The sequence below is a fragment of the Tamandua tetradactyla genome, chromosome 12 (genome assembly GCF_023851605.1).
Source record: "Tamandua tetradactyla isolate mTamTet1 chromosome 12, mTamTet1.pri, whole genome shotgun sequence".
Classification (NCBI taxonomy): Eukaryota; Metazoa; Chordata; class Mammalia; order Pilosa; family Myrmecophagidae; genus Tamandua; species Tamandua tetradactyla.
Window position 1 is genome coordinate 63773597 of NC_135338.1, and position 27641 is coordinate 63801237.

At 38.6% G+C, this 27641-nt stretch overlaps 1 protein-coding gene and 1 non-coding gene across 4 annotated transcripts in view; both read right to left on the bottom strand.

Moving 5' to 3' along the window:
* The window catches only part of MOK (MOK protein kinase), a 106383-nt gene that overhangs the window by 33983 nt on the left and 44759 nt on the right, over positions 1–27641 (bottom strand). For 2 of the 3 annotated variants that reach the window (XM_077123611.1, XM_077123610.1), the window contains exons 3-4: positions 16566–16655; positions 14954–15024 (exon numbers count right to left, since the gene is read on the bottom strand). The exons of the other annotated variant lie outside the window; for it this stretch is intronic. In XM_077123611.1, the coding sequence (XP_076979726.1) occupies positions 14954–15024; positions 16566–16655 (161 nt within the window). The remainder of the gene's footprint in view (positions 1–14953; positions 15025–16565; positions 16656–27641) is intronic. 3 annotated transcript variants of the gene reach the window in all.
* On the bottom strand, positions 16847–16953 carry LOC143652758 (U6 spliceosomal RNA). Its single transcript, XR_013160821.1, has one exon. It is a non-coding gene; the product is annotated as a U6 spliceosomal RNA (small nuclear RNA).

The window sequence follows — 27641 nt, forward strand, 5'->3', positions numbered from 1 at the left end:
CAGTCTGGACCAGCTGGACTGGCTGCGAGCACCCCCCAGAACCGTGAGTTCCCAAAGCTGTGGTGGCCAGTGCCCCTCCCCCACAGGCCGCTTCCCAGAGGGGAAAGGAAAGGACTTTACCAGCAGAAGAGACTGGGCACAATCAAACGCCAATTGTGGAACTAATTGACAAATTCTGACTACTAAAAATAGGCCCCCAGCTTAGGTGAACCTGATCAAAGCAGAGGTTGCTCATTTTTGCCCTGGCACCAAGGGGGCAGGACTGACAGAAAAAGGGGGGGAAAAAAAAGAAGGAAACAGAGGTTTCTGTGGCTGTGTATCTACAAAAGCTTGACTGCCTCTGGATACAGTGGCAGAACTTTTCAGGCTTCAACTGCCCCAGGCATAGGCAGAAGTGAGCTCTTTTGGGGGCTTATCTGGAGCCTGTGCCATCCCCAGGGGAGGGGTGAAGGCCCACCCAGGTGGAATCCCTCCATCAAGGATTTCAGACACCAGGGCTTGGTAATTTGAAGCCATTAAAACCAGCCTACAACCTCTCCTCTCTCTCTCCACCACTCCCCCAGCAGGGAGAGTCTGCCAAAGTTAAAGGTACCGCATCATCTTATGCTGGTGGGACCTGCAGTCAGACAAGGGCAGGATAAGAAAAACAGAGTCCAGAGACTTCACAGGAAAGTCTTTCAACCTGCTGGGTCTCACCCTCAGGGAAAACCAATGCAGATGACTCTTTCCTCCTGATAGGAGGCAAGTTTGGTCTGGGAAAATCTGGCTGGGGTCTATAATATCTAAGTAGACCCTCCTAAGTGTGTGTGGGAAGGGCACCACACACACTTAGGGCAAGAAACAAGAAAACAAGAACTGAAAAATTCTCCTCTGTTAAACAAAACTTAAGCTAAAGGTCCAGATAAAGCTGAACGGAATGTCAAAGAACAGATAGACAACAAATTCATCCAGCAAGAAAACCCTAGATAAAAGAAGTGAAAGCAATCTCCAGAATAAACTAATTAAGGTAATTAAATGCCTAGAAACCAGCAAAAAATAACAAATCACACTAGGAAAATTGAAGATATGGCCCAGCCAAAGGAACAAACCAACAATTCAAATGACATACAGGAGCTGAAACAATTAATTCAGAATGTATGAACAGACATGGAAAACCTCATCAAAAACCAAATCAATGAATTGAGGGAGGATATAAAGAAGGCAAGGAAGGAACAAAAAGAAGAAACTGAAAGTCTGAAAAAACAAATCACAGAACTTATGGGAATGAAAGACACAGTAGAAGAGATGAAAAAAACAATGGAAACCTACAATGGTAGATTTCGAGAGACAGAACATAGGATTTCTGAACTGGAGGATGGAACATCTGAAATCCGACAAGAAACAGAAACTATAGGGGAAAAAATGGAAAAATATGAGCAGGGACTCAGGGAATTGAAAGACAATATGAAGTGCATGAATATACGTGTTGTGGGTGTGCCAGAAGGAGAAGAGAAGGGAAAAGGAGGAGAAAAACTAATGGAGGAAATTATCACTGAAAATTTCCCAACTCTTATGAAAGACTTAAAATTACAGATCCAAGAAGTGCGGCGTACCCCAAAGAGAATAGATCTAAATAGACATACTCCAAGACATTTAATAATCAGAATGTCAGAGGTCAAAGAGAAAGAGAAGATCTTGAAAGCAGCAAGAGAAAAGCAATCCATCACATACAAGGGAAGCCCAATAAGACTATGCGCAGATCTCTCAGCAGAAACCATGGCGGCAAGAAGACAGTGGGATAATATATTTAAATTATTAAAAGAGAAAAACTGCCAACCAAGAATTCTATATCCAGCAAAATTGTCCTTCAAAAATGAGGGAGAAATGAAAACATTTTCAGACAAAAAAATCACTGAGAGAATTTGTGACCAAGAGACTGGCTCTGCAAGAAATACTAAAGGGAACACTAGAGACAGATACAAAGACAGAAGAGAGAGGTGTAGAGAACAGTGTAGAAAGGAAGGCTATGAGTAAAGGTAAAAAGAAGGAAAATCAGATATGACATATAAAATCCAGAAGGCAAAATAGTAGAAGAAAGTACTACCCATGCAGTAATAACACTGAATGTTAATGGATTAAACTCTCCAATCAAAAGACATAGTCTGGCAGAATGGATTAAAAACAGGACCCATGTATATGCTGTCTCTACTCAAAGGACACGAGGCCAAGGACACAAATGGACATTACACATCAATGTTTATAGCAGCATTATTAACAATTACCAAGAGATGGAAACAGCCAAAATGTCCAACAGACAGTTGGCTAAACAAACTGTGACATTTACATAAGATAGAATATTATGCAGCTGTAAGACAGAATAAAGTTATGAAGTATGTAACGACATGAATGGACCTTAAGGACATTATGCTGAGTGTGATTAGCCAGAAACAAAAGGACAAATACTGTATGGTCTCACTGATATGAACTGACATTAGTGAATAAACTTGGAATATTTCCTTGGTAACAGAGACCATCAGGAGATAGAAATAGGGTAAGATATTGGGTAATTGGAGCTGAAGGGATACAGATTGTGCAACAGAACTGCATATAAAAACTCAGAAATGGACAGCACAATATTACCTAACTGTAATGCAATTATGTTAAAACACCGAATGAAGCTGCATATGAGAATGATAGAGGGAGGAGGGTTGGGGCATAAATGAAATCATAAAGAAAGATAGACGATAAAGATTGAGATGGTATAATCTAGGAATGCCTAGAGTGTATAATGATAGTGACTAAATGTACAAATTTTAAAAATGTTTTTGCATGAGGAAGAACAAAAGAATGCCATTACTGCAGTGTGCTGAAAATAGATGGTACTTAATATTTTAAAATTTCAAAAAAAAATCAGTAATGTTTCTATATACAAGCAATGGCCTAAACAAGAAGTCAATCAAGGAAAAAATGCATTTAAAATAGCAACTAAAAAAATCAAGTATTTTGCAATGAACATAACTAGGGATGTAAAGGTCTTGTACACAGAGAACTGCATAACATTGTTAAACGAAACCAAAGAATACCTAGGTAGAAAGACATTTCATGTTCATAGATAGGAAAGTTAAATGTAGTTAAGATGTCAATCTATCCAAATTGATCTACAGATTCAACGCAGTACCAATCAAACTTCCATCAAACTACTTTAAGGACTTGGGAAAGCTAGTTACCAAATTCATATGGAAGGGAAAGAGACCCCGAATAGCAAAAAAGCATCCTAAAAAAGAAGAGCAAAGTGAGAGGATTAACATTTCCTGACTTTAAAACGTATTATAAAGCCAAAGTAGTCAAAATAGGATAGTACTGCACAAAGACAGAAGTACTGACCAATGGTATTGAATGGAGAATGCAGAAAAAGACCACCAAATCTATGGTAAACTGATTTTCAGCAAGGCCCCCAAAACCACTGAACTGGGACAAAATAGTCTTTTCAATAAATGGGCATGGGAAAACTGGATACTTTTCATATTCATTCATAAGAATGAAAGAGAATTCTTACATTACACCCTATACAAAAATTAACTCAAATTGGATCAAATACCTAAACATAAGAGCCAGTACCATAAAGCTCCTAGAAGAAAATGTAGGGAAACATCTTCAAGACCTAGTAATAGGAGAGTAACTTCCTAAACTTTACATCCAAAGCTCAAACAACAAAAGAAAAAAATAGATAAATGGGAACTCCTCAAAATCAAATGCTTTTGTACCTCAAAAGACTGTCAAAAAGGTAAAGAGGCAGCCAACCCAATGGGAGAAAATATTTGGAAATCACACATCGGATAAAGGCTTGATATCCTGTATACATAAAGAAATCATATAACTCAAAAACAAAAGAACAAGCAACAGAATTATAAAGTGGGCTAAAGATATGAATAGACATTTTTCTGAAGAGCAAATACAGACGGCTCAAAAGCACATGAAGAGGTGCTCATTCTCATTAGCTATAAGGGAAATGCACATTAAGAGTACAATGAGAAGACTTCCGGAAAAGATGGCGGCTTAGTAAGACGCACGGGTCTTAGTTCCTCCTCCAGAAAAGCAACTAAAGAAACAGAAACAATACGAAACAGCTCCCGGAGTCACGACAGAGACCAAAAAGACAGCGTACCCCATTCTGGAACGGCTGAACGGGCAGAGAGAATCTGCTGCGGTGAGATACCCAAAGGGCGCACGTTTTCCCGGCCGGGGCGGCTGGCGACTGGGGTCCCCTCCACGCACGTGGCTCCCCAGTCTGACTGGGAACGTTGGATAGCGGGGCCCTCCCGTCACGCTTGGCGTTTCGGGCCAGCTGGGCAATTAGGACCGGCACTCTCCCAAGCCGCGGCGGCCAGCGACCCCCGCCTCCACGCGCGGTTTCCCGGGCCGACTGCCGTGCAGACAGACGAGCACCACGAGCGCCACCTACTGGGCAGGAAAAGAAAAACAGAGCCCAGAGATTTCACAGAAAAAGCTTTCAACCAGCTGGGTCCCACACCCAGGGAAATCTGATCAAATGCCCAGACACCAGCAGAAAATAATGGATGACGCTCGGAAAATTGAAGATATGGCCCAGTCAAAGGAACAAACCAATAGTTCAAATGAGATACAGGAGCTGAGACAACTAATGCTGAATATACGAACAGAAATGGAAAAACTCTTCAAAAACCAAATCAATAAATTGAGGGAGGACATGAAGAAGACATGGGCTGAACAAAAAGAAGAAATAGAAAATCTGAAAAAACAAATCACAGAACTTATGGGAGTGAAGGACAAAGAAGAAAAAATGGAAAAAACAATGGATACCTACAATGGTAGATCTAAAGAGACAGAAGCTACAATTAGTGAACTGGAGGATGGAACATCTGAATTCCAAAAAGAAACAGAAACTATAGGGAAAAGAATGGAAAAACTTGAGCAGGGGATCAGGGAACTGAATGACAATATGAAGCGCACAAATATACATGTTGTGGGTGTCCCAGAAGGAGAAGAGAAGGGAAAAGGAGGAGAAAAACTAATGGAAGAAATTATCACTGAAAATTTCCCAACTCTTATGAAAGACCTAAATTTGCAGATCCAAGAAGTGCAGCGCACCCCAAAGAGAATAGACCCAAATAGGCGTTCTCCAAGACACTTACTAGTTAGAATGTCAGAGGTCAAAGAGAAAGAGAGGATCTTGAAAGCAGCAAGAGAAAAACAATCTGTCACATACAAGGGAAACCCAATAAGACTATGTGTAGATTTCTCAGCAGAAACCATGGAAGCTAGAAGACAGTGGGATGATATATTTAAATTACTAAAAGAGAAAAACTGCCAACCAAGACTCCTATATCCAGCAAAATTGTCCTTCAAAAATGAAGGAGAAATTAAAACATTCTCAGACAAAAAGTCACTGAGAGAATTTGTGACCAAGAGACCAGCTCTGCAAGAAATACTAAAGGGAGCACTAGAGTCAGATACGAAAAGACAGAAGAGAGAGGTATGGAGTAAAGTGTAGAAAGAAGGAAAATCAGATATGATATATATAATACAAAAGCCAAAATGGTAGAGGAAAATATTATCCAAACAGTAATAATACTAAAAGTTAGTTAATGGACTGAATTTCCCAATCAAAAGACATAGAATGGCAGAATGGATTACGACCCAGCAATACCACTGCTAGGTATCTACTCAAAGGACTTAGGGGCAAAGACACAGACGGACATTTGCACACCAGTGTTTATAGCAGCATTATCTACAATTGCAAAGAGATGGAAACAGCCAAAATGTTCATCAACAGACGAGTGGCTAAACAAACTGTGGCGTATACCTACGATGGAATATGATGCAGCTTTAAGACAGACTAAACTTATGAAGCAAGTAATAACATGGATGGACCTAGAGAACATTATGCTGAGTGAGTCTAGCCCAAAACTAAAGGACAAATACTGTAAGGTCCCACTGATGTGAACCGACATTCGAGAATCAGCTTGGAATATATCATTGGTAACAGAGACCAGCAGGAGTTAGAAACAGGGTAAGATAATGGGTAATTGGAGCTGAAGGGATACAGACTGTGCAACAGAACTAGATACAAAAACTCAAAAATGGACAGCACAATAATACCTAAGTGTAATGTAACTAGGTTGGAACACTGAATGAAGCTGCACCTGAAATATGGTTTTTTGTTTGTTTGTGTGTTTGTATCTTTTGTTTTTGTTTTTTTTCTTTTTCCTTTATATATATATATATTATTAGTATTATTATTTTAATTCTCTCCTCTATATTAACATTCTATATCTTTTTCTGCTGTTTTGCTAGTTCTTTTCCTAAATCGATGCAAATGTACTAAGAAATGATGATCATACATCTATGTGATGATACTAAGAATTACTGAGTGCATTTGTAGAATGGAATGATTTCCAAATGTTGTGTTAATTTCTTTTCTTTTTTTTGATTAATAAAAAAAATTTAAAAAAAAAGAGTACAATGAGATACCATCTCACACCTATTAAGAATGGCTGCTATTACTAAGTATAGGATTGCCATATAATCCAGCAATATCATTGCTAAGTATCTATTCAGACGTCATGAGTGCAAGGACACAAATGGACATTTGCACACCAATGTTTATACCAGCATTATTTAAAATTGCCAAGAGATGGAAACAGCCCAAATGTCTATCAACAGATGAGTGGCTAAACAAGCTGTGGTTTATACATATGATGGAATATTATGCAGCTGTAAGACAGAATAAAGTCATGAAGCATGTAACAACATGCATGGACCCTGAGGACGTCACGCTGAGAGGAGCCAGGAACAAAAGGACAAATACTGTATGGTTCACTGATACAAACTAACATTAAAAACGAGTAAACTTGTAGAATTTCAGTTAAGAACAGAGGTTATCAGGAGATAGAAATAGGGTAGATATTAGGTAATTGGAGCTGAAGGGATACAGATTATGCAACAGGACTGATTGTAAAAATTCAGAAATGGATAGCACAATACTACATGAGTGTAGCACAATAATGTAAGTATACTGAATGAAAGCGAATGTGAGAATGATAGAGGAAGGAGGGCTGGGGGCACATATGAAACCAGAAAGAAAGATAGCTGATAAAGACTGAGATGGTATAATCTAGGAATGCCTAGCATGGACAATGATAGTGACTAAATGCACAAATTAAAAAATGTTTTTGCATGAGGAAAAACAAAGGAATGTCAATATTGCAGGGTGGTGAAAATAGATGGTCATTCATATTTTAAAACTTCAACTTCTGCGTAAAACTAAAGCGAGAAATGTTTATTTGGCACAAAATTTATATTTTGACTAGTGCATTTCCTAATTTAACTTATGGACAATTTAACTGAACACTATAAGTACATGGAACCTTGAATAGGGCATGAGATTTTGTAAGTTTGTCCAGGTTAGTGTGATGCCCAATAAATCCCTGAGTGATTTGAACACTGAATAAAGAAGTATTTGTAAAGTCCTCTTGGGGAAATGGAGAGAAAGGAGGAAAATTCAAATTCCCCATTTGGAGAATTCCTGATATTCTCACAAGCAGTGGGGACACCAAATCAATAGGCAAAGCCCTTGATCTTGTGGTTTGTTTCTATGAAACTTATCCCCGCAAAGGATAGGCTAAGCCTACTTAAAATTAGGCCTAACAGTCATCCCCAGAGAACCTCTTTTGTTGCTCAGATGTGGCCTCTCTCTCTCTCAGCCAACTTGGCAAGCAAACTCATTGGCCTCCCCTTCTCTATGTGGGACATGATTCCCAGGCAATGTGGAACAGAAATCCTAGAATGAACTGGGACTCAGCATCAAGGGATTGAGAAAACCTTCTTGACCGAAAAGGGGAAGAGAGAAACGATACAAAATAAAGTGTCAATGGCTGAGAGATTTCAGAGTCGAGAAGTTATCCTAGAGATTATTCTTATGCATTATATAGATATCCCTTTTCAGCTGATGGTATATATGAGTGCCTAAAGGAAGTAGCTGAAACTGTAGAACTGTTCTCCAGTAGCCTTGTTTCTTGAAGATGATTATATAAAGATATAACATTTATAATGTGACTATGTGATTGTGAAAACCTTGTATCTGATGTTCCCTTTTTCTAGGGTATGGACAGATAAATAAAAAATATGAATAAAAAATAAACAAATAATAGTGGGAACAAAGGTTAAAATATATTGGGTAGATAGAAATACTAGTGGTCAATGAGAGGGAGGGGTAAGGGGTACGGTATGTATGAGTTTTTTCTTTTATCTTTTTCTTTTTCTGGGGTGATGCAAATATTCTAAAAAATGATCATGGTGATGAATACATTACTATGTGATGATATTGTGAGCCACTGACTGTACACCATGTATGGAATGTTCGTATGTTAAGAATGCTTGTATTGTATGTTGTTTTGTCAATTAAAAAAAAAGAATGGCTGCTATTAAACAAACAGGAAACTACAAATGTTGGAGGGGATGTGGAGAAACTGGGACACTTATGCACTGCTGGTGGGAAAGTATAATGGTACAGCCACTATGGAAGAGAGTCTGGTAGTTTCTCAGAAAACTATATATTAAATTGCCCTCTGACCCAGCAATACCATTACTCTGTATATACCTAGAAGACTTGAAAGCAGTGACACAGAGATTTTCATACTGATGTTCATAGCAGCACTATTCACAATTGCTAAAACATGGAAACAACCCAAGGGTCCATCAACAGACGAGTGGATTAACAAAATGTGGTATATACATACAATGGAATATTATGGAGCAGTAAGAAGAAATGATGTACTGAACCACATGAAAAGATGGATGAACCTTGAGGACATAATGCTGAGTGAAATAAGCCAGACACAAAAGGACAGAAACTGTATGATTCCACTTTTATGATCATGGTTAAGTTAAAATCAGAGGCTTATAATACAGAATATAGGGGACTCAGAGATACATAGAAGCTTGAGATGGGTGAATAGTTTACTAATGAGGTTGAATTTAATTGTAAGGGAATAGATAGAAGTGAAGGCATTCACTAGTGGGTCTATAAGTAATTTTAGCATATTGAAGGTGAATGTGATTGAAAGGGGTTGTGTAGACTCATGTATCTCACTGATTAACACTACAAATATAAGTAATTTCTTGCATGAACCACTGCAAAGGTATGACTCTTGTACAAAGAGTGTATAATTTCAGGGTAGAGGGGGAAAATGGTATTGCATACTCTGGGCTATGTTTAACAGGAAAACATCAGCAGTACCGTAGCAATACCAGGGGTACATAATTGGGGGAGGGATAAGAGTTAGAGGGAGGTTTGGATTTTCTATTTGGTGAGGTTACGTTTATTAGCAATCTTTCTCTTGGGAACAATGAAATTATCCAAAATTGAGAGTGTTGATGGACTGTTGACTTTGGACATTATACATGAGGCCCAGTAGACAGAGGTGGCTGAAAGATGCACTGACTGAGAAGTAGAGTGGCGAACGATGGTGTAAATATACGATTGAACGAGGTGCTGCTACAAAAAGGAATGAAGTTCTGAGGCATGCAACTATGTGAATGAACCTTTGGTGAGGAAAAATAAACAAAAGAGCAAATATTGTGTGATCTCATTTAGAAAATACTTATAAGAAAACTGGGACCTAGATTGTAAGTTCTTACAGCAGTCACATTTAGTCTGGAGTGGTAATTGTTATTTACAGATTCTGAGGGGCTGTTTTATATATGTATAACCTATATTTAGAGATAAGAACAAAGCTGATCAGATCAGGATTAAGATAATTCAGAAAATAGGGATAAGGAAGACATTGCATGTATTTTAGAACTTCACCTACTCTTTGAAACCAAACAAAGAAAGTACGTCCAGAACCTAGGTTTTCTGTAGCATATAATCTAACTCACCCTGTCTAGATAGATCAGTTAAGCAATCCAAACACAGGGAGCCTAGAATAAGAATGAGAGCCTTTAATCCTGTATAGCTTAATGTAATGCCTGGATACATTCCAGAGTATATTAACCAGATAATCAAAAAGTATTGGCAAAGTTCCTTGAGGGATGGGAGAAAAATTATGGAACTGTTAAACTTTACCACTGGGGAAACCCTGGATACTGTACCAAACATTAGGGTCATCTCAATCAATTGGCCAAGCCCTTGATCTTGAGGCTTGCTCTTATGGAGTTTACGCATGTGGCAGAGAAGTTTAGCCTACCTATAGGTATAGGAATGTGACCTCCGAAGGACCTCTTTTGTTTCAGATGAGGCCTTTCTCTCTCTAAGCCCAACATTGCAAGTGAAACCATTGCCCTCACCCCTATGTGGGACAGGACATCCAGGTATGAAAGCCTCCCTGGTGGTGTGGGAGATGATCCCCAGCAATAAGCCTGGCCCTGGTACCGTGGGATCAACAATGCCACCCTGACCAAAAAGGGGAAAAGAAGTGTAACAAATAAGGTTTAAGTGGCTGAGAGAGTTCAAATAGAGTCAAGAAGCTGCAAGCTTCAGTTAGACATTACTACCTATCATAACTTGCCAAACTCCAACCAAAACCATTCCTGCCAATCCTAAAGAATACCCAGGCATTATATAAGATTCTACAAAGGTTCCATGCACTAGGGTAACTTTCCAAAACCTACAACCTCCAGATGGGTCCAGGTAAGTCCTGAAGTACAAAGGGGCCAGCCCTTCCAGAACATTAACTAGTTCCATCCCTCATTCCATATTATTAACAGCCGCTTCCAACATGAAAAAGTTAGAAAAAGTTAGCATATCCCAAAATAGCCCTAAGGAGTGGGAAAAAGGTCAAAAGTGATGGTGGAGTTATACAGAGAAAGTTGGGTTTAACAAAAGAGCATGAGTGCTGAATCATTGTATTGAAATATTTCTTTTGGCCTCCAGTGCCTTGGAGCAGCTAGAAAAAAAACCTGGAATTGTGGCCCATGCCAAACTCTGACATCTATTCTCCAACTAATTGTTGCAATGTACTTTGAAATTTGTTGCTTTTATGTGTATATGTTATTTAAAGAGAAGGGGGAGTATAACAGAGAAGACAAGGTTTAGCAAGTGAGTATGACTGCTGAATCATTATATTGATATTTCTGTTGGTCTCCAGTATCTTGGAGCAGCTAGAAGAAAAACCAAAAAATCATGAACTGTAACCCATACCTAATTTTAAAATCTGTTCTATTACTCCTTGTTAAAATATACTTGGAAATTTATTGCTTTTTTTGTATATATGCTATTTTTCACAATAAAAAAGAAAAAAACATTTTTTAAAAAAACAGAAACACCACAGTTCCTCACTGCACTTAGAATCATGGGCATGTCTTATTCTGGCCTTACCAGTCCCACAGGTCCTTGCCTCTCTCAGTTCCTCCAACTCTCTTGCATGGGCTTCAGCCACACTGGCCTACTGAACTGTGGCCTCAGGGCCTTTGCACTCTGCCACCCCTCCCTATCCTATGGACCTACTACATTCACTAGTAGCCCTTACTGGGTCTGAAATTTCTTGGTTACTATCTGACTCTCCTTGTCAGTTTGTGAGCTGCACAGGGGCAGGAACTGTGCTGTGTTCCCAGTGTATTCTGCCTCCAGAACAGCCCATGGCCTTTGGGCAGCCAACAAGACATCCTCTCCTGCACTTGTCTAATTCTCCCCCTCAAAATCTTTTTGTACCTCTCTAGCCCACAATCATTACTATCTTATGTGATATCTACTGCATAAAGAGAAGATTACCCCTAAACGATTCACTTTCTCTAAGTTTATCTCTCCAGTAGACTACATCCTTTGAATATAAAAAAAATACATCCTCTATGTTTCTTTCCCTCTACCAGCACGTTGCACACTTCCAGTCCCATTACACTATTGGGTCCCTCGATACTGCAGGGCACCTTGACATACTGCTGGACCCCTTGAAAACTGCCAGGCCCCTTGGACAATCCTGGGCCCGCCCACACTGCCAGGCCTATCCACACTGTAGGGCCCCTTGCACACTGCTTGACTCCTTGACAGTGCTAGCCCCTTGCACAATGCCAGGCCCCTTGTATACTGCCAGACCCCTTACACACTGCCAGACATGTAAGCAGGCAACTCAATAAACATTGTGTGGTCTATAATTTCTCTATTCCATTATTACTTTATTCTTGAGCATTTAACAATGCTCAATATTCTAATAATATGAGACTAGAAATTGAAGTCCCACAAATTCTTATTCTAACAGCAAAAGCATTAACGTTTGATTCAGTTTTCAGTAAGTTGGCATTGTCATCAAGAGGCCCCTCCTCATTTTTGCTGGGCCAGTGACATAGACCAGGCTTCAGAGTCATACTTGAGACTGAGCCCTGGTCTGTCATCTATTAACAGCTAAGCTTTGTATTTTCATTCAATCTTGTGAGCCTCAGCATCCTCCTCTGTGAAACAGGGGTGCTGCAACAGTGCCCACCACCCACCACGTGGGCTATCAAGGGGCAGGATGTCCTGTGGGCCCAGCCTCCCAGAGCGCAAACCCCCTTCTTCCTTCACCTTTATAATGGAGGGAGGATCACCATGAGGATTAAGTGCTGAGTAGAAGCCTGGCATGCAGTCAGCGCTCATGATGTGTTAGCTATTGTCACCAGCACACTATTTCATCAATTTTAACATTCTTAAGACAGATCTTTTTTTCTTTCTTCACATTTACCAACTCTAAAATCAGGATATATATTGCACTATTTATTATCTTACAAGCCCTGTCAGCAACTTGATGTATGCTTTAACATCTCTGAAACCAGGATACTTTTGCCAGGGACAGCAACAGCATCTTAGATCCAAGGTACTATGTACAGCATATGGCCTATAAGATACTCGATATGTAAGGAATGAAAGAACCAGCATGGCATAAATGTTCATCGATTTGTAATAGTCTGTTTACTACAATCTCTCTGTGAGGGCAGGTGCTGAAAAAAATGGATTTGATCACTCCAATTATACAATTCCCCTACTACTAGAATTAAAGATATTTCTTTCTAAACAAACCTTTCTCAAATGTGTAAACACATAGCAACTTACTGGAAATTCTCCCCTCCCCTTGAGTTTTACAATGTCACACTTTAGAAACCAAGAATAAGAATTCTAATAAAAGACATATAGATTAAGGAGAAAATTGTTAACAAACAAAAAGCGATTATGTAGGATCTTTAAAAAGCAAAATATTGGCTTGCTGGTAAAAAGAACACTGCAAATGAAACTAATAAACGTTTAGTGGTTGTATCACTAATATGTGATTCCCTACACAGATGCTGTTAGATATAAATACACAAAGAGCAGGGAAGTGAAGAATCTTTATTAGATATTACGTACTTAAAAATGTAACCAGAGAGTTGCACCTCCTTTATCCAGCTCATCTGGAGTAAGATGTTTAATAAATGAAATTCTCAGATAAATGAGGTTTACTCCTAGTGCATAAAACTCTTCTCTGTTGTGCCACTTAAAAGGGAATCTTTCTAAACCATTTCATATACTTCCCCACTGAAATAGCCTGGAGTCCACAATCCACCATGGGCTGTGCATTCTCCAGTGCATCTTGGGGAATCTGGAGGCTTGAAGCTATTTACAAGACTGCTCTCTATATACATAAATATTTTTTCTTATGTACATGTTTTATATTTTTAGTCTCCTTCCCCATTATTGGAATGCCACCTGTCACTTTCTACTACCACTGTAAAAGCCTGTTCTATCTAATAGCTCTATTTTTAAGAGGTCATGGACCAAGAAACCAGATAGCTAAATTTGTTAGAATTGGACTTAAAACAAGATTAATGTTTGAATGAGAGCTTTCCTACCAATAAAGGACACAAAGTTTGTAACTTAAAAGAAATACCTTACATTCCCAGATATACAGCAATCTTATTTTGCCAATGAGAAGATCTAAGTTTTTCAACCAACTTGCACACATAAACTTTTATGAATGTAGAAAAACTTGTCTACTTTGTGTAGGTATTTATTAGTAATTTACCAACCTAGATACATTTGAAATCACAAACAGAATATAATAATTTTGAAATAAAGCTTTTTTCCACTCTCCCACTTCATAAAAACAATTTAAACTCTTCATAAGCATCTTCAATGTCAGTGTCTTATTCATCACAAGACTAACTCCTTGATCTCACAGCTTTCATAGCACATTGTCTTCCTTTGGGCCTAACTTGTTTGAGATAATAGCCATTTAAAAATAATCTATAATGGTGTCACTAAAATTCTATTCCAATACACAAAGTCATTCAGATGACATTACAGCAGCTGATTTTTTTCACCTGTCCTGTAAGTATAATGTGATTTGGAAAGTCACATTACACTTAATGTGTTGCTGTTTTAGAGATAGTGACAGGGTAAGTACTGTCACCTAATGCTTGTAAGGTTGAGGTTAGCCCCAGGAACACCTGCTGAGTGTGGGCCTACTCCAGCCCCCTTCCCTCCTCTTTCCGTTCCTGATCTCCAAACCAGCCCTCACTGAGGTTGGTTCAGGCCAAATAGCTCGCCAATAAGTGAATGCATGCATAACCTGGACCATGAGACTTTGTAGGGGGCAACAGAAGAGGAGGCCCCTTTCTGCTGAGGGTTCTTTGGGGGGATAGAAGAGAATGCTGAGCAGCAAAATGACTGGGGTGAGCCATGACCCTCAGAGTAGGGTAGGCCTGGGAGCAAAGCCCCCTCTCCAGCAGCTCACGGGGATCAAGGCCTGAGCTGTGGATCTCTGTCCCCCTACTCCTCCCCCCACCAGGCTGATGCCCCAAGGCTGTGTGGTTGTACCTCTCACTGGCAGCCACGCTCTGGATGGAAGGGATGCCAGAATACCGGCTCTCTATATTTACTCAAGATGACTGCACTATAGGAACTAATGATTTTGAGAACTAAAACTAGGCAGATGTGAACCACAAGCTCTAAGAGAGAATTTTAGATTGGCTTTCAGATTATTCTACGTACCTCGTATTAGCTCATAAATATTCATGTCCATAAGTTCACATATTAGTGCAAGAGAACCAGATTTTCTGTCACTGAAGAAGAAAGCAGGTTTTAAAACATTTTTTTCTTGTCTTAATCAGAAAATATAATCAAATCTTTAACTAACTTCTAAACATTTCTGGTAAACATTAGCTATCCCCATAGTAGATAAAATCAGCAGTGATCAAATGACTGAAACAGTGGAGGTTTTGATTTTAAATCAATTTTCAAGTTAAAATTAATTTTAAATAAGAGTAACACTCTATGTTAAGCAAAAATTCTAGAAGTCCTTTAAAAAGAAAGAGATGTGTCTTGGAAATATACAATTAACTATCAGTAGAAAGAAGAAATTAGGTTGGGGAGTTGGTTAAGCAAAACAATTACAGAAAAAAAGGTTTAATTCACGCTCTGTGGCTGCACACTTAGTTTTAATTTACCGAAACTGCTCTCAGGTAATTGGGATAAATTACAATGGGGGAGTAAAAACAAAGAAATAAAAACCAGTCTAGGAAAAAGACAGAGGAATCCCTGTCCCACCCCCAGAGACAGAGGCCTCTGAAGTCTCTAGCCTCCCCTGAAGGGGGCCCTGGGCTTCCAGCAGGGGATCCCAAGTGACTCCCAGACACTACTCTGGGTACCTGCTGGAGCCTCAGTCCCCAGTCTCTCAGGCTGTTGGGAGACCCTTCAAGAAGCGTGGAGGAAGCACATCACAATCCGAGGTTGTAATGATTACATGTGAACCCAACTCTGGACCTGGCCCCAATTGGCTTCTAAGAGGAATGTAGACCAGGAGACCACACAGCTAGGACAAAACATCTCATTTTTGAGTTTTAACATGTTCACCCTCATAATAAAATCCACTGCACTCTCCTTTGTCAGATTAAAACTACTTTGCTGGTATCATGGCCTTGCTGCCCTCAGAGCTGCAGAGGAGCTTCTAGTCTCAGACATGCCTTCTCTGAGCATCAGTGCCCAGTGTGCACTGCCCACAGAAGGCAGCTGAAACCAGATTCCCTAGCTCAGGGCCCAGAACAGCAGGGCAGAGCTCCCGCGTGCCAAGCGGCACTCACAGAGAAGCTGGGCTTTGCCTTCTTGATGGGCAGGTGAACTTACAGAAACCATTCTACAATTAGAACAGAAATTCAAAGTCCCTGCAATTATATCAATTCTGACAAGAAAGGCTGCAAGGAGACTATGCAGCTGTAACAAGTGGCAGCAATAACATAAGACGAGACAATCCCTGAAATATACAGTAGTATTTTCTCATTTGGTCATAATTCCAACTAGGGGATTAAGCGTCACCCGCCAATATATACACAGAAATGCAACGTGAGTTACAGGAGACAAACCACGTGACTCAAGCATGCTTAAATGATAAGCAGTCCCCTAACTCAGGGTATTTTCAGGAAAAGGATTAATTATGTATACTTGAGAATCAGATAAATATTTGTCCAAATAAAAATGTGACGTAAAATAAAATGAGAATACTACTCTCTAAGCCAATTTAAAATGCTTACGATGGTTTCCTTTCTTAAAAAGGGAAATAATCATTATCATCAAATGCAGATAACTTTTAAAACCCGAATATACTTACAAAACAACTTCATGCAACGTAAGAATATTTGGATGCGGATTCAGACGTCTCAGTGCTTGAATTTCTCGTAGATTGTTCACTTGCTCAATACTATTTTGTAGGTAAAAATAAATAACTAATTTACAATTTAGGTCAGCTTTAAAATTAGGGTTATTAAATCATTATTAATTATCTATAACCACGAGTGAAAAAAAAATCACAAGTATTTCAAACAAATTAATCAGGTTTTATTCTCCTATCAGAAGTTGAGCGTATCTCATTTCTGCATTATCTTTTTTTTTTTTAATATGGAACACTTCACGAATTTGCATGTCATCCTTGCGCAGGGGCCATGTTAATCTTCTCCATATCTTTCAAATTTTAGTGTATGTGCTGCTGAAGTAAGCACTGCATTATCTTTTCTTTATCATCACATAGTTGTATATTCATCACCACGATCATCTCACAGAATATTTGCAACAATCCAGAAAAAGAAATAAAAAGAAAAAAGAAAAAAATTCGCATATACCATACCCCCTAACCCTCCCCTTCACCGATCACCAGCATTTCAATCTACTAAATTTATTTTAACATTTGTTCCCCCTATTATTTATTTTTATTCCATATGTTCTACTCATCTGTTGACAAGGTAGATAAAAGGAGCATCAGACACAAGGTTTTCACAATCACACAGTCACACTGTGAAAGCTATTATCATTATACAATCATCTTCAAGAAACATAGCTACTGGAACACAGCTCTACATTTTCAGGCCGTTCACTCCAGCCTCTCCATTACATCTTAACTAAAAAGGTGATATCTATATAATGCATAAGAATAACCTCCAGTCTCAAGCTGCCGGACTTTAAGGCATATTATGAAGCCACAGTGGTCAAAACAGCATGGTATTGGCATAAAGATAGATATATCGACCAATGGAATTGAATAGAGTGCTCAGATATAGACCCTCTCATCTATGGACATTTGATCTTTGATAAGGCAGTCAAGCCAACTCACCTGGGACAGAACAGTCTCTTCAATAAATGGTGCCTAGAGAACTGGATATCCATATGCAAAAGAATGAAAGAGGACCCGTATCTCACACCCTATACAAAAGTTAACTCAAAATGGATCAAAGATCTAAACATTAGGTCTAAGACCATAAAACAGTTAGAGGAAAATGTAGGGAGATATCTTATGAAACTTACAATTGGAGGCGGTTTTATGGACCTTAAACCTAAAGCAAGAGCACTGAAGAAAGAAATAAACAAATGGGAGCTCCTCAAAATTAAACACTTTTGTGCATCAAAGAACTTCATCAAGAAAGTAGAAAGACAGCCTACACAATGGGAGACAATATTTGGAAACGACATATCAGATAAAGGTCTAGTATCCAGAATTTATAAAGAGATTATTCAACTCAACAATAAAAAGACAGCCAACCCAATTACAAAATGGGAAAAAGACTTGAACAGACACCTCTCAGAAGAGGAAACACAAATGGCCAAAAGGCACATGAAGAGATGCTCAATGTCCCTGGCCATTAGAGAAATGCAAATCAAACCCCAATGAGATATCATCTCACACCCACCAGAATGGCCATTATCAACAAAACAGAAAATGACAAGTGCTGGAGAGGATGCGGAGAAAGAGGTACACTTATCCACTGTTGGTGGGAATGTCAAATGGTGCAACCACTATGGAAGGCAGTTTGGCGGTTCCTCAAAAAACTGAATATAGAGTTGCCATACGACCCAGCAATACCATTGCTAGGTATCTACTCAAAGGACTTAAGGGCAAAGACACAAACGGACATTTGCACACCAATGTTTATAGCAGCATTATTTACAATTGCAAAGAGATGGAAACAGCCAAAATGTCCATCAACAGACGAGTGGCTAAACAAACTGTGGTATATACATACGATGGAATATTATGCAGCTTTAAGACAGAATAAACTTATGAAGCATGTAATAACATGGATGGACCTAGAGAACATTATGCTGAGTGAGACTAGCCAAAAACTAAAGGACAAATACTGTATGGTCCCACTGATGTGAACTGACATTAGAGAATAAACTTGGAATAGGTCATTGGTAACAGAGACCATCAGGAGTTAGAAACAGGGTAAGAGAATGGGTAATTGGAGCTGAAGGGATACAGACTGTGCAACAGGACTAGATACAAAAACTCAAAAATGGACAGCACAATACTACCTAATTGTAATGTAATTATGTTAAAACACTGAATGAAGCTGCATCTGAGCTATAGTTTTTGTTTTTTTGTTTTTATATATATTTTTTGTATTTTGTATTTTCATTTTTTTCTCTACATTATCATTTTATTTCTTTTTCTGTTGTCTTGCTATTTCTTTTTCTAAATCAATGCAAATGTACTAAGAAATGATGATCATACATCTATGTGATGATATTAAGAATTACTGGTTGCATATGTAGAATGGAATGATTTCTAAATGTTGTGTTAGTTAATTTTTTTTCAATTAATAAAAAAAAAAAAGAATAACCTCCAGAATAACCTCTTGACTCTGTTTGGAATCTCTCAGCCATTGTCACTTTATTTTGTCTCATTTCTCTCTTCCCCCTTTTGGTTGAGAAGGTTTTCTCAATCCCTTGATGCTGAGTGCCAGCTCATTCTAGGATTTCTGTCCCACATTGCCAGAAAGGTCCACACCCCTGGCAGTCATGTCCCATGTAGAGAGAGGAAAGGCAGTGAGTTTGCTTGCCGTGTTGGCTGAGATACAGAGGTCACATCTGAGCAACAAAAGAGGTTCTCTTGGGGATGACTCTTAGGCCTAACTTTAAGTAGACTTAGCAGAACCTTTGCGGGGTTAAGTTTCATATGAACAAACCCCAAGACTGAGTGCTTGGCCTATTGCTTTGGTTGTCTCCACTGCTTGTGAGAATATCAGGAATTCTCCATGTGGGGAAGTTGAATTTTCCCCCTTTCTGGCCATTCCCCCAAGGGGACTTTGCAAATACTTTTTTATTCACTGTTCAAATCACTCTGGGATTTATCGGGGCATCACTCTGGACAAACCTACAAAATCTCATGTGTTACTCAAGGATCCATGTACTTATGGTGTTCAATTAAGCTGTCCACATGAGTTATCTTAGGAACTGTATTAGTCAAAACATAAATTTTGTACCAAATAAGCATGTTTTGCTTTAGTCTCAGTCATAAGTTAAAGTTTTAAAATATGAATTACCATCTGTTTTCAACACCCTGCAGCATCGACATTCCCTTGTTCTTCTTCATGCAAAAACATTTTTAAATTTGTATATTTAGTCACTATCATTATACACTCTAGGCATTCCTAGATTATACCATCTCAGTCTTCATCATCTATCTTTCCTTCTGGTACCATTTATGCCCCCAGCCCTCCTCCCTCTATAATTCTCACATTCAGCTTCATTCAGTGTTCTAACATTATTGTATTACAGTTAGGTAGTATTGTGTGATCCATTTCTGAATTTTTACAATCAGTCCTGTTGCACAACCTGTATCCCTACAGCTTCAAGTACCCAGTATCTACCCTATTTTTATCTCCTGATGGTCTCTGTTCTTAACGGAAATTCCCCAAGTTCATTCACTAATGTTAGTTCATATTAGTGAGACTATACAGTATTTGTCCTTTGGTTTCTGGCTAATCTCACTCAGCATAATGTCCTTAAGGTCCATTCATGTTGTTACATACTTCACAACTTTATTCCGTCTTATAGTTGCATAATATTCCATCATATGTATATACCACAACTTGTTTAGTCACACATCTGTTGATGGACATTTTGGCTGTTTCCATCTCTTGGCAATTGTAAATAATGCTGCTATAAACATTGGTGTGCAAATGTCTGTTTGCGTCCTTGCCCTTATGTCCTCTGAATAGATACCTAGCAATGGTATTGCCAGGTCATATTGCAATTCTATACTTAGCTTCCTGAGGAACCACCACACTGCCTTCCACAGTGGTTGTACCATTTGACATTTCCACCAGGAGTGGATAAGTGTGCCTCTTTCCTCACATCCTCTCCAGCACTTGTCGTTTTCTGTTTTATTGATAATGGCCATTCTGGTGGGTGTGAGATGGTGGTTTTGATTTGCATTTCCCTAATACTCAGGGAAGTTGAGCATCTTTTTATGTGCCTTTTGGCCATTTGTATCTCCTCTTCTGAGAAGTGTCTGCTCATGTCTTTTGCCCATTTTATAATTGGGTTGTCTGTCTTTTTGTTGTTGAGTTGAACAATCTCTATATATTCTGGATGCTAGACCTTTATCTGATATATTATTTCCAAATACTGTCTCCCATTGTGTAGGCTGTCTTTTTATTTTCTTGATGAAGGCCTTTGATGCACAAAACTTTAATTTTGAGGAGTTCCCATTTACTTATTTATTTCTTCAGTGCTTGTGCTTTGGGTGTAAGGTCTAGGAAACTGCCTCCTATTATAAGATTTATATTTCCCTATATTTTCTTCTAACATTTTAATGGTTTTAGATCTAATGTTTATGTCTTTGATCCATTTTGAGTTCATTTCTGTATAGGGTATGAGATATGGATCCTCTTTCATTCTTTTGCATGTGGATATCCAGCTCTCTAGGCACAATTTATTGAAGAGACTGTTCTGTCCCAGGTGAGTTGGTTTGACTGCCTTGTCAAAGATCAATTGTCCATAGATGAGAGGGTCTATATGTGGATACTCTATTCAATTCCATTCATCAGTGTATCTATCTTTATATACAAAACAGTACCATGCTGTTTTGCCCACTGTAGCTTCATAATACGCCTTAAAGTCAGGTAGCATGAGACCTCCAGCTTCATTTTTCTTTCTCAGGATATTTTCAGCTATTCAGAGCACTCTGTTCTTCCAGATAAATTTGGTTATTGGTTTTTCTATTTCTGAAAAGTAAGTTTTTGGGATTTTAATTGGTATTGCATAGAATCTGTAAATCAATTTAGGTAGAACAGACATCTTAACTATATTTAATCTTCCAATCCATGAACACAGTGTGCCCTTCCACTTATTTATTTAGGGCTTCTGTAATTTCTTTTAGCAATTTCTTGTAGATTTCTTCATGCCGGTCTCTTGTATCTCCAGTTAAATTTATTCCTAAATATTTTATTCTTTTGGATGCAATTGTAAATGAAGTTTTTTTCTTGATTTCCTCCTCAGATTGTTCATTACTAGTGTATAGAAACACTACAAATTTTTGAGTGTTGATCTTGTAACCTGCCACTTTGCTGTACTCACTATTACTTCTAGTAGTTTTGCTGTGGGTTTTCGACATACAGTATTATATCATCTGCAAACAGTGAGAGTTTTACTTTTTCCTTTCCAATTTTGATGCCTTGTATTTCTTTTTCTTGTCTAATTGCTCTGGATAGAACTTCCAACACAATGTTGAATAACAGTGTTGATAGTGGACATCCTTGTCTTGATCCTGATCTTAGAGGGAAAGTTTTCAGTTTTTTCCCATTGAGGATGATGTTAGCTGTGGGTTCATATATTCCCTTTATCATGCTGAGGAAGTTCCCTTCTATTCCTATCCTTTGAACTGTTTCCAACAAGGAAGAATGTTGAATTTTGTCAAATACCTTTTCTGTGTCAATCAAGATGATCATGTGATTTTTCTGCTTTGATTTGTTGATATGGGATATTACATTAATTGCTTTTCTTATGTTGAACCATCCTTGCATATCTGGGATGAATCCTACTTGGTCATGGTGTATAATTTTTTTAATGTGCTGTTGGATTCAATTTGCAAGAATTTTGTTGAGGATTTTTGCATCTATATTCATTAGAGAGATTGTGTGCAATTTTCTTTTCTTGTAGTATCTTTGTCTGGCTTTTTGGTATGAGGGTGATGTTGGCGTCACAAAATGAGTTAGGTAGGCTTCCCTCCTCTTTGTTTTGAAGAGTTTGAGGAAGATTGCTACTAACTCTCTCTTGAATGTTTGGTAGAATTCATATGTGAAGCCATCTGGTCACGGACTTTTCTTTTTGGGGAACTTCTTAATGACTAATTCAGTTTCTTTGTTTGTGATGGGTTTGGTGAGGTTGTCTATTTCTTCTCGAGTCAGCGTTGGTTGTTCATGCCTTTCTAGGAAGTTGTCCATTTCATCTACATTGTTTAGTTTATTAGCATAAAGTTGTTCACAGTATCCTCTCATTACCTCCTTTATTTCTGCGGGGTCAGAGATTAAGTCTCCTCTTCCATTTCTGATTTTATTTATTTGCTTCCTCTCTCTTCTTCTTTTGGTCAACCTTGCTAAGGGTCCATCAATCTTACTGATTTTCTCATTGAACCAACTTCTGGTTTTGGTTTTCATGTTTTCAATTTCATTTATTTCTGCTCTAATCTTCATTATTTCTTTCCTTTTGCTTGCTTTGGGGTTAGTTTGCTGTTCTTTCTCTATTTCTTTCAAGTGGACAGTTAATTCCTTGATTTTTGCTCTTTCTTGTTTTTTGATAAAGGCATTTAGGGCAATAAATTTCCCTCTTAGCACTGCATTGCTGCATCCAAAAATTTTGATATGTTGTGTTTTCATTTTCATTTGTCTTCAGATATTTACTGAAGACAATCCTCTTGTAATTTCTTCCTTGACCCACTGGTTGTTCATGAGTGTGTTGTTGAGACTCCATGCATTTGTGAATTTTCTGGCCCTCTACCTGTTATTGATCTCCAACTTTATTCCTGTGATCTGAAAAGTGTTTCATATGGTTTCAATCTTTTGAAATTTATTGAGACTTGCTTTGTGACCCAGCATATGGTCTATCCTTGAGAATGATCCATGAGCACTTGAGAAATGGTGTACCCTGCTGTTGTGGGGTGTAATGTTCTATAAATGTCTGATAAGTCTAGCTCATTTATTGTATTATTCAAATTCTCTGTTTCTTTATTGATCCTCTGTCTGGATGTTCTGTTCATTGATGAGAGCAGGGAATTGAAGTCTCCACCTATTATGGTAGATGGGTCTCTTTCTCTTTTCAGTGTTTGTCTCATGTATTTTGGAGCATTATGGCTCAGTGCATAAATATTTATGATTGTTATGTCTTCCTGTTGAATTGTTCCTTTTATTAATACACAATGTCCTTCTTTGTCTCTTTTAACTGCTTTATATTTGAAGTCTAATTTGTTGGATATTCATAGGGCTACTCTTGGTCTTTTCTGATTGTTATTTGCATGAAATATCTTCTCCCAACCTTTCACTTTCAACCTATGTTTATCATTGGGTCTAAGATGTGTTTCCTGTTGACAGCATAGAGATGTGTCCTGTTTTAAAATCCATTCTGCCAGTCTATGTCTTTTGATTGGGGATTTTAATCCGTTAACATTTAGTGTTATTACTGTTTAGAAAGTACTTTCTTCTACCATTTTGCCTTCTGGATTTCATATGTCATATCTAATTTTTCTTTTTACCTTTACTGGTAGTCTTCATTTCTACACTCTTCTCCAAAACTCTATCTCCTGTCTTTTCTTATCTTTCTCTAGTAGTTCCTTTAGTATTTCTCACAGAGCCAGTCTCTTGGTCACAAATTCTCTCAGTGTTTTTGTCAGAAAATGTTTTAATTTCCCCTCATTTTTGAAGGACAGTTTTGCTGGATATAGAATTCTTGGTTGGCAGTTTTTCTCTTTTAGCAATTTAAATATATCATCCCACTGTCTTCTCACCTCCATGGTTTCTGCTGAGAAATCTACGCATAGTCTTACTGGACTTCCCTTGTATGTGATGGATTGCTTTTCTGTTGTTGCTTTCAAAATTCTCTCTTTCTCTTTGACATCTGACATTCTGATTAGTGTATCAGATAGTACATCTTGGAGTATGTCTATTTGGATCTATTCTGTTTGGTACACTGCACTTCTTGGATCTGTAATTTCAAGTCTTTCATAAGAGTTGGGAAATTTTCAGTGATAATTTCCTCCATTAGTTTTTCTCCTCCTTTTCCCTTCTCTTCTTCCCCTGGGACACCCACAACATGTATATTCATGAACTTCATGTTGTCATTCAATTCCCTGAGTCCCTGCTCACATTTTTCCATTTTTTTCCCTATATTTTCTTTTGCTTGTTGGATTTCAGATGTTCCATCCTCCAGTTCACTAATCCTATTTTCTGCCTCTTGAAATCATTGTAGGTTTCCATTGTTTTTTCATCTCTTCTATTGTGCCTTTCATTCCCATAAGTTCTGTGATTTGGTTTTTCAGACTTTCGATTTCTTCTATTTTTTCATTCCTTGCCTTCTTTATATCCTCCCTCAATTCATTGATTTGATTTCTTTAAACTTTTTTATTAATTAAAAAAATTAACAAACAAAACATTTAGAAATCATTCCATTCTACATATATAATCAGTAATTCTTAATATCATCACATAGTGGCATATTCATAATTTCTTAGTACATTTGCATCGATTTAGAAAAAGAAATAAAAAGACAACAGAAAAAGAAATAAAATGATAATAGAGAAAAAAAAACTATACGTACCATACCCCTTACCCCTCGCTTTCATTTACCACTATTTCAAACTGAATTTATTTTAACATTTATTCCCCCTATTATTTATTTTTATTCCATATGTTCTACTCTTCTGTTGATATAGTAGCTAAAAGGAGCATCAGACATAAGGTTTTCACATTCACAGAGTCTCATTGTGAAAGCTATATCATTGTTCAATCATCATCAAGAAACATGGCTACTGGAACACAGCACTACATTTTCAGGCAATTTCCTCCAGCCTCTCCACTACATCTTGAACAACAAAGTGATATCTACTTAATGCATAAGAATAGCCTCCAGGACAACCTCTCGACTCTGTTTGGAATCTCTCAGCCATTGACACTTTGTCTCATTTTACTCTTCCCCCTTTTGGTCAAGAAGGTTCTCTCAGTCTCTTGATGTTAATTCTCAGCTCAATCTAGGGTTTTTCTCAGTCCTTTGATGCTGAGTCTCAGCTCATTTCAGGATCTTTGTCCCACGTTGCCAGGAAGGTCCACACCCTTGGGAGTCATGTCCCACGCAGAGAGGGGGAGGGTGGTGAGACTGCTCAATTGATTTGATTTTTGATGAGGTTTTCCAACTCTGTTCGAACATCCTGTATTAATTATTTCAACTCCTGTATCTCATTTGAATTGTTGGTTTGTTCCTTTGATGGGCCATATCTTCAATTTTCCTAGTATGATTTGTTATTTCTTGCTGGCATCTAGGCATTTAATTTTGTTAATTGGTTTATTCTGAAGAGTGTTTTCACTTTTTTTAACCTAGGATTTTCTTGCTGGATGACTTTGTTTTCTATCTGTTTGACATTCAGTTCAGCTTATTCTAGACCTCTAGCTTAGGTTTTGTCTTACAGATCAGAATTTTTCAGTTCTTGTTTTCTTGTTTCTTGCCCTGCCTGTATGGTGCCTTTTCCCACGCCTTAGGAGGGTCTACTTAGGTATTATAGACCCCAGCCAGATTTTCCCAGACCAAACTGGCCTCCTCTCTGGAGGAAAGAGTCACCTCCATCAGTTTTCCCTGAGGGTGAAACCCAGCAGGTTGAAAGGGTTTCCTATGAAGCCCCTAGACTCTGTGTTTTTCTTATCCTGCCCTGTATGTGGTGCTTATCAGCCTGTGGGTCCCAACAGCATAAGGTGACTCTAACTTCAGCAGATTCTCCCTGCTGTGGGCATGATTGAGACAGAGAAGAGGTTGTAGGCTGGCTTTAATTGCTTCATTTTTCCAGACCCTGGGATCTGAATTCCTTGAGGGAGGGATTCGACCTGAGTTGGGCCCCACCCCTCTCCTGGGGAAGACACAGACTCCAGACAAATTCTCAAACAAGCTTAAATCTGCCCATGCCTGGGGTTGTTGGAGCCTGAGAAGCCCTGCAACTGTATCCAAATAGTAGTCAAGCCATAGAAACAAAGCCACAAAAAAAGAAAAAGTAAAATCCTTTTCAGAGCAGGACCCCTGTTCCTCAGGTTTGTCAATCATGAGGTTAAGTTGGTATGCTGCTTTGTGTATCTCCAGGTCCTATGTGCCCCCTCCTTTCCTTCAGGACCCAGACCCTTTCAAGTATTATGTGCTATCCGATCCAAAAAACCTCTGTTTTCTTTTTTTTCCCCTTTTTCCATCAGTCCTGCCCCCTCTGCGCCAGGGCAACCTCAGCTTTTACTGGAGGTTCAGCTGAGCTGGGGGCCTATTTTTAGTAGTCAGAATTTTTAAATTAATTCCATAATTGGAGCTTGGTTGTACTCAGCCCCTGCTGCTGGTAAAGTCTCTTTCCTATCCCCTCTGGGAAGCAGCCTGTGGGGGAGGGACCCCCAGTTCTGCAGCTTGGGGGACTCACAGTTCTGGGTGGGCTTGCTGCAGGTCCAGCTTGTCCAGACTTGGGTATGCTGTGTGTCCAGTCACTCACATGGCCCCAGCAGTTTTTCTGTACTGTTCCTGGCAATTTGGTAGCTGCTCTGGGGGATAAACTAAATCCCACACCTCACTTAGCCACCATCTTGGCTCCACCCCTCCCACATTATCTTTTAAATACATTAAAATATTTCCCCTTTAAGCTCCTGACAGAACACCTTGTTAGTTTCTTTTATACTTAATTAATAAATGTAAGAACAGATAGTAAAATTTCTATTAATCAGTTATGAGAAGTACCCAAATTAGCAAGGTATGCACAATCTGAACAGAAGCATTTTAAAGTTCCATGAGCAGACCCCTCCCCTCCTTATATTAATGAAGGCTGTACATTTTTTTCATTTCCTTCACCTGGTGACAGGCGCTCTCTCACAGGTACAAGTGTATCAGAATTGCAGGATTTTCTTTATGAAAACTGCTCCAACACTGTATTCCCATTGAGAATCACACCAATTCCAAGTGCAACAGAGGCCCATGGGCTGGGCTGGCTGTCACAGTCCAGAAAGAATGCTGTTAAGAAACATGCCTCCCCATGGAGTGGGGATGTGGATTCACACCCAACTAATCAACCAAGTCAACCAGGAGCTGCCATCTTGGAGGCTATGAAATGATCCAACTAAGAAAATCTTCTTTCTTTAAACTGGCAAAACTCTATTTCATGCCTTTTAACATATAGTATAAGGTACAG